At 37.9% G+C, this 15,733-nt stretch overlaps 1 protein-coding gene across 1 annotated transcript in view; it reads left to right on the plus strand.

Moving 5' to 3' along the window:
- The window catches only part of ANKRD12 (ankyrin repeat domain 12), a gene marked incomplete at its 3' end in the record, with an annotated part of 39,811 nt that overhangs the window by 21,664 nt on the left and 2,414 nt on the right, over window positions 1–15,733 (plus strand). The window contains exons 5-7 of the mRNA XM_009879986.1: window positions 1,366–1,508; window positions 3,100–3,247; window positions 6,227–10,920. Of these exons, the coding sequence (XP_009878288.1) occupies window positions 1,366–1,508; window positions 3,100–3,247; window positions 6,227–10,920 (4,985 nt within the window). The remainder of the gene's footprint in view (window positions 1–1,365; window positions 1,509–3,099; window positions 3,248–6,226; window positions 10,921–15,733) is intronic.

Here is a 15,733-nt window from a genome sequence, read left to right on the forward strand (position 1 = left end):
GGAAGTAACCCTGCTTAAAGGATATCTGCCAGAATGATACTGCTGTGTGAGAACAAGAGTAATGGAAACAGATGTTGAGAGCAAGCCAGGACTAGAGTTGGCAGGCCGGACATTATGATAGGATAGAAAGGCAAAGCAGTAAAACATGGAGAAGAATAAATTATGGAGAGAATTAATAAGGGGAAAGAAGTCAGGGATCAGAGGGCTGAGAGCAGAAGAGTGTCAGCATTGTGGGTGAGTGGGAAAAGGACAAATGACAAGAAAATGGAAAGCAAAAGGTGGTAGCCAGACAGTGTTGGATGTGAGTGACCCAAGTGATGACTGGAGAGGAAATTTAATGTGCAAAGATCAGGAAGAAGTGTTTTGCTGCAGAATAAGGTAGAAGCTTTTTTCTTTTTCTTTTTTGTTTTTTTTTTTAGCTTTTTTTATTTAAATGAGTGGCAAGTGAGAAGTTGAGTGAGAGAGGAAGGTAAGAAATTACCTTACTGAGGGATTAGATAAGTTAGGGGTTTCTTGTATGTCCTCTTCATGGATGTACAAGACAATTACTGATTAGACGCAGCATTCAAGTGAATAAACTCTTCCAGACTTGCACTGGTTACATTGGAAACAAAAGTTGAGTGCCTTCCTAAGACTGGACTTTGATAAGGCATGAACTGAGGCTAGAAGTTCAGGGCAGCTGTGAAGTGGAGGCATGGTGTTGGGGAGAGGAAATTGAGGTAAGGAATATAGTGTGTGTATGGGTTGATTGTTGTCTTCAGTTGAGGCTCTGCTACAAAAAATGAGCACTGAACTTCAGATTATCAATGTGGAAATAAAAATTGCTAAAAATTACTAATATTCTAGGAAATATCAGGAATAAGTTCTCTGCCAATATTTATTAATAGCTTGCTATCTGGACTAATAGCTGCTGAAAGTTATTAGTGATTCCTAGTACGTGTTCAGTGGCTGTAAAGGAACACTGGCTATTTAAATTTGCCATACTTATTCTTTCCAATATTGTGTTTTTCAAACTGTTTCCATATAGAGTGTTATTTATATATACCTAATACTGTGTTCAAATGCTCACTAGTCAAAGAAGTTCTAAAATGTTTAGCCTGGAGATTTTGTGTCAGATTTTGTCTTCTGCTATTAGGTTAGTGATTTCTGTGTTCAGTTTAATCACAGTAAAATTTGGAATTTGGCATGAGGTTTTAAGTTGATAAAGCATGTGCTGTTCATCAGATGGATGGCATTAACTTCCTGCCAGCTACTGTTTATTGAGTGTATTTTGAAATGTTTCAAGGCAATAGAGATCTATAACACAGGAGAAAAAAAAACGTATCTTTGACCTTTCAAACTTACACTTACCATTCTTCACTATAGGTTGGACACCACTGCATGAAGCTTGTAATGTTGGTTACTACGATGTTGCTAAAGTCCTGATAGCAGCAGGAGCTGACGTGAACACACAGGGCTTGGATGATGATACGCCGCTTCATGATTCTGCTAGTAGTGGGCATAGAAATGTGAGTTTGCTGGGAGAGTGGGAGGGGAATAAATAAGTGGTTTGAAACGCTAAGTTGTTAGAACAAATCCAAACTGGCCTGATTGCTCTCATATGGTTTTATAATTCTGCTTCTGCTATTTTGGGGGTATCTTGAAGTTGCTTTAGTTTTCTTTGTTTCAATTTGCTTTTAATCCTACTTCTATTGCCAGATATTTTCTACTAGTATCTGTTTCCTTAAACATTAAAAAGTTTCACTTTTACTTTTTTAATAAATAAACATTTTAATGACTTTTTTTTTTTAAGAGAGACTTCTACTGTATAGAATTCTCAAAATAAAAATGTCTCCAAACAGTATATGGTTGGTTTAGGGAAATATTTTTTATTTCTGTGCATATATGAATGTGAAATATGCACTTTATAAATAAAAAAAAACTTAAAGGTATATATCCTATATTCATTTTTATCTATTTGCATATGGACTTTGAAATAGAGCACAGATTATTTTTTTTTTTAATTTACAAATAATGACTTATTGGAGAAGATGAATTGAGCACTGTAGGTATTTTATGTTATTTTCTGGATTTTTTCTTATTTTCCACAAACTAGATGTGGAACTGACTCTACTCTCCCTTTGTGTCTCTGTTATTTCATTACTATGTGTGTGATCTGTTGTATAAAGCAAAAAGTAGAAAATACCCTCAATTCAAGTATACCTTCCAAACAAGGTGTTCAGTTTGAAAGTATCTTCTGGAAAGGCTAGAGAAATTAATTATGATAATCTGATTGTGAAATTTTTGTTAACTGTTTTGTAACAGTTTCTTATAAGAATCTAAACAGAAGTGTGTCTTTAGGGCGAACTGGCATAAAACTCCACTAGAGTTTTGGAGAACAGGATCTTTTGCTTGTCTGGTCTCAGTATAGGTATCTGTGACCATCTCACTGACATTACATATTGGAAAAATTCTGCCGTCTCCTGAATTTCCCCATTTTTAGCATGTAGGACAAAAAAAAAAAGTAATTGACACTCGATACTGTCCTGAAAATGCAGTGGCCTTGGTATCATTGTAACTTTAACAATTTTTTGCCTTTGATGCTAGGGAAATTGATGATTTTGCAGTATTGTATTCAGTTGGGGATGGGAGTAGTTTGTTCCTCCAATATGATACTTGGGTCTCTGACAGGGCTTTTCTGAAGTGTTGTGGAATCCAGTAGTACTGCTATTTGAAAAATGTCTCCTGTTCTTTAGAGTTAAGTGCTGTAAAATTTGGAGCAAGGTGAATTGGGTGCGGAGGAGTAGAGAGTTTGGTAAGTGAGGAACCACATTACTAGCAAGAACAAAAGGCCACTGATGCTTTTCTTTAGGATGATGCTACATCTGTGTAACAGAGGACAACTTTCTTTAGTCTTTCCTTTTACCTCTTTTACTGATTATGAATACGTGGACTTTGCATTCTAGTTGCTGAGGTCTTGCTTTGCAAATCTCAGTTTCATACGTGGGAGTTTAGGATTGCGTATCACATTATACACATTCCATGTGCAGTGGAAGATTTTTATGCTGGTCAAGTAACATGTTGTGGAAAACCTAAAAGTTCATTTATTTAATGCTGCAGATTGTGAAGCTCTTGCTTCGACATGGTGGAAATCCATTTCAAGCCAATAAGCATGGGGAGAGACCTGTTGATGTTGCTGAAACTGAAGAGCTGGAAATGCTATTGAAAAGGGAGGTGCCCATCTCTGATGATGAGGACAGTTGCTCGGGTAAAAGTAACCATTTAATTGCATAAGTGTTTTTAATCTTTTGTATAGTGTTAGCTATTAAGAGTTGCTGCAGGAAGCAATTGCTGTTGCTAAGGTTGTTTTCCACTTTTAGTTTTAGAAGTAGTTGTAAAATCTTTCAACTGAATTTTCTGAAATGTTTAATCTGATTTTTTTTTCTTCTTTCCCTCTCCCTCTCTCTTTAATGAGCTCTTCCCACTCTCCAAATCAACCCCACTTCAGAGTGGTGATTTTACCAGAGAAAGATACAGAGAAAAATACCTTCTTATAATACCCACTTTTTTGGTTTCTGAGAGGTCTTCTTGGGGGAAAATGTCACCAAAGTCATCAATTTCACATTCTTAGTACGTCAATGGGGAGCTAGTTTCTCACATGGTCATAACTTAGTTAAACCTACTCAGTAAAGAAAAGCCCCTGCTAGTGGGAGAATCACTGGTTTGTGAAAGTGACCAGATAGTAGCTTGCTTATGTGGAGGCAGTAATTCTTGGCCCCTACTGTATTTCTGTAGATTACGGAGCAGGTATGACCTCCTGGGGCACAGAAAGAACTATTGTTTTCTTGGAAGCAAAAGGTTCTTGACCATGGGTAACTTGTGTGAGTGCCAGGCAGGAACTTTTCATTCTGCTTTCACAGAATCTTCAGAATTCAGATTCTTTTGAGTAAAAGAAATGTGGTGGATTGAAAACTGGCTGAATAGCCAGGCCCAGAGGGTGGTGATCAGTAGCACAAAGTTTAGTTGGAGGCCAGTAACTAGCAGTGTGCCACAGGGGTCAATACTGGGTCTAGTACTGTTTAACATCTTTGTTAATGATTGGGGTAGAGTGTACCATCAGGAAGCTTGATGGTGACACAAAAACAGGAGGAGTGGCTGATGTACCAGGGAGTCACGTTAACACCCACAAGGACCTTGACATGTTGGAGAAATGGGCTGACAGGAACCTTACGTAGTTCAACAAAGGGAAGTGTAAAGTCCTGCACCTGGGTTGAAACAAACCCAAGCACCAGTGCAGGCTGGGGTCTGACCAGCTGGAGAGCAGCTTTGCAGAAAAAGCCCTGGGGGTCCGGGTGGACACCAGGTTGAGACAGCAATGTGCCCTTGCAGCAAAGGCGGCCAATGGTGTTGTGGGCTGCATTAGAAGTGTTGCCGGCAGGTCGAGGGAGGTGATCTATCTCCCCTGCTTAGCACTGGTGAGGCCACAGCTGGAGTGCTGGGTCTAGTTCTGGGCTCCCCAGTACAAGAGAGACATGGACATACCAGAGAGAGTACAACGGAGGGCCAGGAAGATGATGAAGGGACTGGAGCAACTCTCCTATGAGGAAAGGTTGAGAGAGCTGGGACTGCTCAACCTGGAGAAGAGAAGGCTCAGGGAGCCTTGTTACTGTTTAGCAATTGATTCCTCAGCAGTTGACTGTCTGTGCAGAGCATTGCTTGGTTTCTGTGGGCTGGTTTCCAAGAGGAGCAGAATTGTTCTGTGCAGTTTCTCAAAGAGTCAGGCTTAGAGAATAGGTGATCCATCTCCTGTACTTCCATTGCTTTACCTTTGGTCATTAAGGAGTAAGGTGTCTGATGTGATTGGAATGGGGAAATACTGTTAAGAGCAAAGCAAATAAAGACACAGAAGAGAGAAGCAGCAACTACCTTGTAGGAAAAGGGTGAAAGGAAGGCACAGTCGAGCTACAAGGAGTGGTTAGAGTTAAGGCAGGAAGACGATGGCATGTACCTATGGGCGGGGGGGTGGGGTGGAATGTATAAAAAGCTGATAGTACAGAACTAGTAATATGTTCTGGGTGCTACAGATGTTATAGAAGATAATAGGGACTTCTGGGCTCTATTTTATTGATACTGTGTTGTTGAACACAAAGTAGCTGAGAAGCTTGCTGGCAAGGTATGTGTCTTAGCCATTGTGTACTGGCAGTTGGTCCACAAAGGATCCTACTGGAAATGAGGCAGAATCTTGCAGGAGAACATTGGTTGGGTTTTGTTTTGTTTGTTTTGTTTTTTTTTCTCATTTAAACTTCTAATGCATTGAAACTGCTTCATCACTGTCCTTACACTATAATTTCAAACCCTTCTGTTACTTTTTATTCAGTATATCGAATCTCTAGTCCATAGTACTGAATATGACAATACTCAGGGTCTTTTTTGAAAAGCAAACTGATAGATGCGGCTGAAGAGGCTTGACTTGGAGCCTTATTTGGAGGGAATAATACACCCAGAACTACTTTCTAAAGATTTTTGAGTTCTGGATTTTCATATGATCAGGTGGTGATAACACCCCATAGGTTTCCTAAAATTTAATTTTAGGAACAGTTGAGAGGTTTACATCTTGGACTTGCAAGTCCAAGACATCCAGTACAATCCATGCTATGCATTCGTATAGCAGAGACCGGTTGCAGTGAATCATAGGATAGTCTACTTTATGGACATGATATGGACAGCTTAAAGATTCACGAGGTAATTTCTTTACACGGGCAGTTCTTCTTTTAAGAATAAAAGGTCATCTGCTGTTGAAACATGACTAAATAGTTGAGGTTGAAAAACATATTTTAGGTGTTGAAGAGCAGAAGAGTTGATGAATTTCTAGATGAATTAGTCATCATAGCTAGTTGTCCTTGAGAAAGATTCAGGTTATGCAGGAATTATGCACAATAGATGAGGTTTGCAAAATTCAAAGTGCATTGCTTTTATTAGATTGGTATATAAATTCTAATTAATATTTGTACATACCTGAGTGACAGAGGTAAAGTGTTGGTAGCACTTTGGCTTCATGACCTTTTGTTTTCTCTTAAAAAGCTTAATTCTAGTGAGGTTTATTGTGTGTTATGAATGGATTTTTCTTTTTTTCATTTGTAGTATCATTCAGCAGTATGACTGCTGAACTGAACTATTTTATCCTGAACTAGAGTGTGAAGAGTGTCCCATCAGTACTCAACTAATTTTTGGTTTTCTTACTCTACAGATTCTGAAGAAGCGCCATCTGTAAATCCTTCCAGTGTAGAGGGGAATGTTGATTCAGAAGCAGAAAAGGACTCTGTAGCCAATGACAGCAAACAAACAGTCCCTAGTAAGGCACCGCTTCCATCTGCTCTTGATGAATATGAGTTTAAAGATGATGATGAGGATGAAATGAAAAAAATGATCGATGACAGACATATTCTTAGAAAAGATCTAAGGAAAGAGGATGAGACTGAAGTTGAAAAGAACAGCTTATTTGTGAAACAAGAAAAAGTTGTCTTTTCAAAATCATTTAAAAGCAAAAAGCAGAAACCATCTAGAGTTCTGTATTCAAGTTCTGAAAGTTCAGATGAAGAAATACTTCAGGACAAGAAGATAGTTTCTCCATGCTCTATTTCAGAGACAACAAATTCTGATGTAAGAGTAAAGAAAGAATATATGGCTACAAACGAACACAAGCAAAAAGGCAAAGTTAAAAGGAAAGTAAAAAATCAGAGCAAAAACAAAGAAAATCAAGAACTAAAGCAAGAAAAAGAAAATGCTAGAGTAACAAATATAGCTACTTCTGGGTTAGATTCTTTAGATAAAACTAGAGAGGAAGAAACCTTTAAGAAGTCTTTCACCCCAAAAGAAGATTCTTCTTTGCATCTATTTCATATCACTGCTGGCAAATCTCCGAAGCATCCCTGTGGATTAAGTGAAAAGCAGTCAACACCATTAAAGCAAGAAAACACCAAAACTTGCTTATCACCAGGAGGTTCTGAAGTAACACTGCAATCAGAATTAATTCGGTATGATCACAACACTGATTCTGAATATCTAGTTGAAAGTTCTAGTGGCAAATCTTGCAAGCACAAAGAAAAAAGCAAGCATCATCAGAAAGATTTTCACTTAGAATTTGGTGAAAAATCTAGTCCTAAAATTAAAGAGGAAGATAATAGCTCAACATTTGAGAATTCAGAGTATACTCTGAGAAAGATTGACAAGGAAGGTAAAACACTTAAAAAGCATAAATTAAGGCACAAAGAAAGAGAAAAGGACAAGCACAAAAAGGAACAGGATGGGGAAAAGGAAAAACATAAACATAAAGATAATGTTAAAGAGGTTCAAAGAAGCATTGAATTTGACAGAGAATTTTGGAAAGAGAACTTCTTCAAAAGTGATGAAAATGAGGATATGTTGTTAAATATAGAACACGAATCTCTTTCTTCAGACAGAAAATCAAAGCTAGAAAAAGCAGTGGCAAAGGAAGATAAGTTAGTTAAGGAGAGACAGTTCCAGAAAGAGAGAAATGCTAAAGAGGAGAGAGAGAAAGAGAAGAGCAAAAGGGAAAATGACAAGTTTCTTAAGGATGAAAAAATAAAAGATACAAAAGAAGAAAAAGAAATTATGCTTGCAGATAAAGAAATGGAATTGTTCTGCTTTGGTGTTAAAGATGAGGCAGTCAGCATGCATTTAATAGAAAAAGAAACAGATACTGAAAAGCAGGAAAAGAATTTAAAGGAAAATAAAGAAAAGACTGAAAGGCGAACCTCAGCCAAAGAAAAAGATGTTGAAAAGATAGAAAGAAAAAATGGAGAAAAAGAGAAAAAGGCAAAACATGAGTACAAGACAGAGAAAGAAAAAGCAGAAGTAAATGAAAATACGGAGAAAGTAAAGGAGAAGCCAAATTTCCAGCAAGCAGAAAGATGCCATAAGGAAAATGATAAAATAAAAAGCACGAGTACTCTTAAAAAACTTGATGACAAAGAAAGAAGTAAAGAAAAAACTGATAAGAAGCATGATAAAGAAAAGGCTGATAAAGACAGACATTGGGCTGAAAGCAAAGAAAAACATTGTACTGAAAGAAAAGTCAAACAGTCTGAAAAAGAATCAGAATATACTAAATCAGAAAAAAACAGAACTAAAGACAAAGAAAAGGAACTTGAAAAAAAAGACAAATCCAAAGACAAGGAGATCTCAACGGCAGCAAACTCAAAACATATGCAAGAGGAAAGAAGAAGTGGTATTACAGACAGTAATAAAACAGTGCATGACAAACTGTCATCTTTGAAAGAAAAACCAAAAGATGATTTGTTGAAAACTCCAGATGGTAGAGAGAAAGATAAAAAAGATAAAGATATAGACAGGTACAAAGAGAGAGACAAGCACAAAGATAAACTGCATCAAAGTAGTTTACTTAAACTAAAACTCGAACATGAAAAACTTAAACCTAAACCAGCTCCCGCAGCAAAGGATGCTCGACCTAAAGAAAAAAGATTAGTCAACGATGATTTAATGCAAACTAGTTTCGAAAGAATGCTTAGCCTTAAAGATCTGGAAATAGAGCAGTGGCATAGAAAACATAAAGAAAAAATAAAACAGAAAGAGAAGGAGCGTTTAAGAAACCGCACTTGTTTAGAACTTAACAAGATGAAAGAAAAACCAAAACACTCATTAGCTGAAGTAAAAAGCAAAGAACTGATTCGTTCAAAAAGCTCAGAGTTGCCAGATGTTTGCATGAAGGAAAAACAGCAGAAAGACGCTACAAGTAATAGGTCGCAATCAGTAGATACGAGAAGTGTCAACGTTATAAAGCCTTCCTTGGGTTTAGATAATTTAAATAGATCCCCCAAATCAGACAGTGAAAAGGCAGGTCTGAACTCCAGATCAGTGTCCATGGTTTCAGTTGCAAGCTCTGAGGATTCTTGCCATACCACAGTGACTACTCCAAGGCCTGCAATTGAATATGATTCAGACTTTATGCTAGAAGGTTCTGATTCCCAGATGTCTTTTTCACAATCACCATTTTTGGCAAGTGCCAAATCACCAGGCCTTCTTGAAAAAGAGACCGATGGTCTTGCAGAGTTGCCAGATCGCATTAAGCCACCCTTCACAAACAGGCTTCAACCAGCGTACATTAGATCAGCATCTGTGGAAGATGTTAAACTGGTTTTAAATGAGTGCAGACCTGTTGTAGAGGTTCGAAGATGCAGCATGCCTGCTGCTGTTTCTGAACACAGCAAACAGCCTCGAGTATCAGAAGAAAATAATCAGAATGCTCTGTCATCTGTTCAGACTTATGCTAGCACTTCTCCAGAACTGCCATGTAGCATGCTTGAAAGAGATCTTCAAAGTAGTATGTCTGGTTTGCAGTCAAACTTTACGCCATCTCTGACTGGAGCTGCTAGCAACAAGCAGGCAACAATGGGTACAAGTACCATTAAAAATACTGCACAGATGAGCCCGTCAGAAGGCTATAATATGCATTTAGAGCTGTGTAGTCAAAGTGGTGTGACTCAGCAAACCAAACCGTGGGATGTGCCTTTTGACAGACTTAATTCATTAAACAGTGAGTTTAACAGCTCAGGTTATGGTGTATCAGAGCAAGATACTAACAGTGTTATAGCAATGCATAATTCTGAAAACAGGACATTAAGAGAGCAACAGGTATCTGAATTTTTGCCTCAGCATGCTGAAATCAAGGGAAACTCCACCTCACAAGAATCTGTATCTGTTTTGCCTTCACAGTCGCCTTGTTCTTTACCTATCCAGGCACTCCCGGATGTATCTAAACATATTTCTTTACCAGGCATTAGCAGTCAAGATTCATCATTTGTACAAGAACAAAACCTTGTTCAGACTACAACTTCTGCTTTGGATACAGATGCTACTAGTACCAGAGAGATGGAAAATGCTTTCTTCCATTCAAACATTAAGAAGGCAGATGCACCCATTGCTGTATGTTCCGAGAGTTCTGCAAAGGATATTTCACAGAGCTATGAACGGGTGAATGATTTACCCATGGTACCGTTAGAAAAAGATAGTCCTGAAAGTGATAGCAGTTCACAGTTAAATGTAAATTCATACACATTCAATAAATTTGTTTGTAAGAATGTTCAGAGTGAAGTGGATAATAACACAGCAGGTGCTTCAGACATTAGAAATGAAAAAGGCCAACAAGAAAAGTTGGTTTTGGTGCATGTTGACAGTAAAGCTGATGCTGATCTCTGTGAACTGAGTTCAGGAATGTCAAAGGGAATTACAAACGAATCAGCTAATAAAAAACTCTGCACTGCAGACAGAGAAAATGTGTTTACAGATGATCCACCACAGTACTCCTCATTATCTAATTTGGAAAATAGTTCACAACAGATTACACAGGAAGAGGTGCATAAATACAGCCAAATAGTTAAACTAGAAGAAGAAATTGCTGAGGATCAGAAGGTGGAACAGCAAGAAGTACCTCAAAGAATCACGAGGAACAGAGCAAATATACTTGCTAACCAGGGTAAGCAGAATCCTATTGGGTGCACGCAGATGTCAGAAAAAGAGTCTGACTCGTCAGTGTCTATGAAAGCAAGGATTAGATTAACTGAAGAGGATGATGCTCAGGTACATCATCCACGCAAAAGAAAGGTGTCACGTGTGCCTCAGCCTGTGCAAGTGAACCCTTCTTTACTGCAAGCTAAGGAGAAGACCCAGCAGTCGCTGGCAGCTATTGTTGATTCTTTGAAACTTGAAGAGATTCAGCCATACAGTTCTGAGAGAGCAAACCCATATTTTGAATACTTGCACATACGAAAAAAAATAGAAGAGAAGCGTAAATTACTGTGCAGTGTTATTCCTCAGGCACCTCAATATTATGATGAATACGTGACCTTCAATGGCTCATACCTACTGGATGGCAATCCCTTGAGCAAGATATGCATCCCAACTGTAAGTAACATGGTCTTTAAATATAGAGTACAATGAAAGGCATGTTTTTGTTTTATTTTTGTAACTTTCATATTCTTCCTAACTTGCTTCTGAATACTTGTGCTGAAAATAGTAAGTTGGCCTATGTCAAATTAATGTTGACCTACATCAAATTAATATTGACCAGTAATGTCATATTTAAAAGCCCCATTCAGTGGAAATGTAAATAGTGGTTTCACAATCGTTGCAGCACAAATCATCATGTATGACACCTGTAAAAGGCACACAAATACTGTATTTCAAAGTAGTTACTACTGTAAAGCCTGCCCTTTCAAAAGTGAAGTCAGTTGTTGAGAGCTTCTCTGAATTTCTGCTGGCAATAATTTGGTTAAAACTAACTATTCAAAGCTGTTTCATTTGGAGAGGGGGTGGATCTGCAGTGGTTCAAAATACTGTCTGTCACCAAAAGTTTTAAGTAGGAGAGTGCCTGCTAGCTATCTCAGTTTCTCCTTCATACTCTCAAAGCAGCAAATACAATCTGCTGTGTCCCAGCTTTTGCAATCCATCAATTCAAAAGGTTCCAGATTTTATTTAATAATGTGAAGTTCTTTTCCTTTTCACTGAAGAACATCCATAGTTCAGGGACGCTTGTTCAGTTCTAAGATCTCCAGAGTTTTGACACGGGCATATTGCTGATGACAGCTGTGAAGCAGGTCTGTGCAATGCAGAACATAATTGGCTCAAGAGCAGTTAATATTACTATTTGCTGTGGAGGTGCCCCTCCAGGTGTCTCACAATAACACCGTCACTGCCAGTCTCTGTTTTGATGTCAGCGTAATCACAGTAGCACCTGAATTACTGAATTGTAATTCCTTTCTTTGCTCCTCAGCAAAGGATTTTGTGCTTATTGTGTTCTATGTGGGGGGGAGAGGGGAGACCCAAAATATTGTGCATTGAGGGCTCTCTGCTAGCCACCTTGAAGTACTCTTACTCCTGGGAGTAGAAGGTGGGTTTATATTTTTCCAGCTATTATCTCATCCACTTAAATTGCTTTAGTTCTGAGGTAAAACGTATTAGCTTAAACCCGTTTCAGTGGTTTAAATTAACACATGTAATAGCTGGAATAGGCAGAGACCACGTATTTGATTTCCTAAAGCAGTTGTTTGGCTGCCATACAGTAGCTTGTCAATTTCAGAATTCAGTAGTGTTTGATTGTATGGCCATTACTTAAGATGTGTCAAGTTAAGGAAAAGTCTGAGTTGAGGAGGAATGGGGACAATATCTTAATCCTCGAATGGCAAAAATGCCTACTAAACTGAACTGTTTGTGTGTGAAGTCTCATATGCACAAGCCAAGCATCTGGTCTTCAGCTTCCATATTTCTGAATGGACTAGTTATGTTGACTTATTTAAGATAACGTGCCCCTACTTGAGATGTTGCCTTAACTCTTTCCAATAGAGCTTGAAGATTCTTTTGGTTAGGAAATGAACACAAATTTAATATATAAAAGTAAATTTAAAAATTCGTGTTCACTTCATTCCATTTACTTCATAATTGCTGTATAAGCTGTTTCTTCTCACTTTTCCACTATGCCCCTGTATCTCTCCCAAGAGAATTAATACATGTATCCTCTCATGTTAAGTGAGTTCTCTCTTGTTTGATGGTGACCACAGCTCTTTAAAATTAGTTAATCAATTATAGTCTTGGGAACGATGTGGGTAAGATGACTTACTTGGTCTGCAAGTGAACTAGGATGTATAGTAAGCTTTGCTACAAGGTATCAGGCTATCAGCCTTACCCAGTCTAGAAATCTTTCTCCGTAGCTGTTGCAGCTTCTATAATATATATTTATCACCAGAAGCAGAGAGATTTTTATTTTTTATAGTAGCTGCTAGTCAAGTACATACTGTTTCCAAGCTACTACTTACTGATTTGGCATCACGCTTCAGTGCTTAATTTGGGATAAGCAGAAAGTGGAGAAGCACAATATATTTTTCCCAAGCCTATCTTCTACCTGGGCAGTAGAATTTGTTACCCTGTCATAAATGGCAATGTGTGTAGGCACTATAAGAAAGGGTTATTGACTTGGTACTAAAGCATTGCCTTGTACTTCCTTCCTGTCTCTTTTGCTGTGTATAATAGGGACACTGCAGTTCATGGGAATATAGATAGTTGGGTAGTGCAAATTCTTGGGTAACTTACATTCAGTAAATATTGGAGATGAATGCATATTCCCCATTCTCGTGGCTTTTACTCACTTATTGAAAAAAAAAATAAACAATGAACCCAAACCTCTCAAAATGTGAATACATGCTTGAAAGATTGAAGTTACTGATTTTTACCTCATTTGGATTTCTGAGTTGCTTCCCTACATGTGCATGTTCTGGTGATAACGACTTTTTTTTAAACTGTTACTTGTTTTGTATATGCTTTCATGGTACTGTTAATCTTCTACAGTTGTAAAATGAACAGGGGAAGCTTTTTATTCCATGCTGGTAAGTACCAAAGGGAAGGAAAAAAAAATGCTGAGAAGTTAAAATAAATTATTAGGAAATTGGTGTTTATCACCATTAGGAGTAAAAGTGTAAGAAAGCAGCATGAGTTGTAATCTAAAGAGGGAGATATTTTAGGCATTTTAGTTTTGTCTGTCTGAAAAAAATCATCTACAGTGCAACTAAATGCTTTGTTTAATTACTGTCACTTGTGTAAATGCAAGCTTTGATAAATTTTCTCATGTTTCTTTCCATTTAAAACGTAACTAGTAGTTCAGATTTAACTTCTTTGCAGAGCTTGCTTGTATATACAATTTAATAATTTTAGTTTGTGACTTGTGACCGTTGAAAGTCACATTCATAATAGTGCCCATTACAAATACCATGAAAAGGAGTATTGCTAAACCAGAAATCATTTCAGGCTCAGAGATAAATGTTTGTTTATACATTGCACACATTGTCCAACAATGTGGAAAATAAGGCCTATGCCTATAGGGTCTCGCTACAATTGTGGAATATTAATAACATGTACATGTTGTTTTGCATATAATGTGTAAGTTAATAAGCAACTGTAAAATGACCTCTCTGTTGGGATTGGTTTTTTTAAAATTTTTCCTTAGGTGGTTCTTTAATGATTCTCTGTTAACCTGACTTTTGCCTCATTAATTTACACAGGCTATGTGAAAGTAGATACTCTTTCTTGAATTATTCTTGTATTTGAGATATCATTGTGTGAAGGGCTACGTGAAGACAATATATTTAGCTCTGACACTCTGGGAATCAGAATAGTTTGTGTAACGTACTGTTCTCTGCATTGGAATTTTAATGATGCACTATAGTTTATCTGATGAACTTCAAACATCCTGTAGGTGGGAACCAGGAGATGGTGTGCTTAAGTTGGATTTCCACAGCCTTGTTTATATACTGTAATTTATGACCCATATCACCTAAGGCTGTAAGGATAGTCACGTATGAATTGTGGCTTCCCTCTCACCAATACAAATACAAAATATAAGATAGGAGACATCAGGTCAGGTCAAAACAGGAGGAAACAAATCTGAATTTTCTAACAGAGTAAATTTAACTTGTACTTAGCTACGTTGCCTTTCAGATTGCTACATCAGTATATTCTGTGGGGTTCAGTCATCTTTATCTGTACTCCTTTCTGAGAAGAGATAGCAAGATGATTCATTTCCAGCTTGCGATGGCTATCTAGCAGACGTGTTTCTAATAAAGAGGATTCTGTCCAGTCTCTCTGGCATTGCTGTAGAAACTGAAGTGGCAAAAGCTTGTGTTAGTGGTGCTACCAGAAACTTGCTCCCTAAATGCATGAAATATTAAAGCAATAGAGCAGGCCAGTCAATTTGGGTGGCATGGGTGAGGGGAGATAGATAGTTGAAAATAACTGCAGAAATTTGGTGTATGTATGAATCTGAGTTAGCTTAGGTGTTCTCTTATTTTGTAATGGGCACAAATGAGGATCGAAGGTTTATCGAGTGAAGAGTTGGTGGTTTTGTTGTAGTTGTTATGAAGGATGCAAGGCATGGAAGAAACTTCCTTTTCTGATTTTCTTGTGTTGGAGATGGTGAGGGTATGTCTGTTCAGATGGCCGCCTTCTAGCGAAGTGGAGCAAAGATGTGAAAGGCTGAGTTCTGCCTAGCTTTTCTGGGCAGTTTGTCAGACTGGGATTAGAGAATGCTGGAGAAGGCAGGGTTCTATGGTTTCCCTCTTTTTTTGTGTGGAGTCTGGGCCCTTAAGAAACGAGTTTGCTAATTTATTTTGGTTATACAAGAAACTGAGGTCACCTTTTCCCCGTGGCATTTGGTTTCATGCTCTGTCCTTGCAAGTCTAACATATGTGTTCATATTTTCCCTGCACGCCTTTTGTGGTCTCTTTAGTAACTGTCTCTTTGACTAGAAGATCTGAGAGGCTCCTCCGGCTGTTCTGGCCTTGAAACCTTTAACTTTGGTTTCATTTGAGACCAGAAAGTTTATGTCCTTTGCCCCAGTCCAGTGCTGGGGTTTCCAGCAGGTGCAGTGAGATGACTCCCGTCCTGTTTGCAGACTTTAAGGATCCGAGGCTCTTTTGTCCCCTGTTTCTAAGGAGAGAGGAAAAAAAAATAAAAATAGTAATTTCATAAATTAATGTAAACAAAGTCACTTCTGTATTTAGTTTTATGTTTCAGAAGACGGTATAGGGCTGACGGGGATCCGAGGCTCTTTTGTCCCCTGTTTCTAAGGAGAGAGGAAAAAAAAAAAAAATAGTAATTTCATAAATTAATGTAAACAAAGTCACTTCTGTATTTAGTTTTATGTTTCAGAAGACGGTATAGGGCTGACGGG

This window comes from Charadrius vociferus, unplaced genomic scaffold, assembly GCF_000708025.1.
Source record: "Charadrius vociferus isolate BGI_N301 unplaced genomic scaffold, ASM70802v2 scaffold202, whole genome shotgun sequence".
Classification (NCBI taxonomy): Eukaryota; Metazoa; Chordata; class Aves; order Charadriiformes; family Charadriidae; genus Charadrius; species Charadrius vociferus.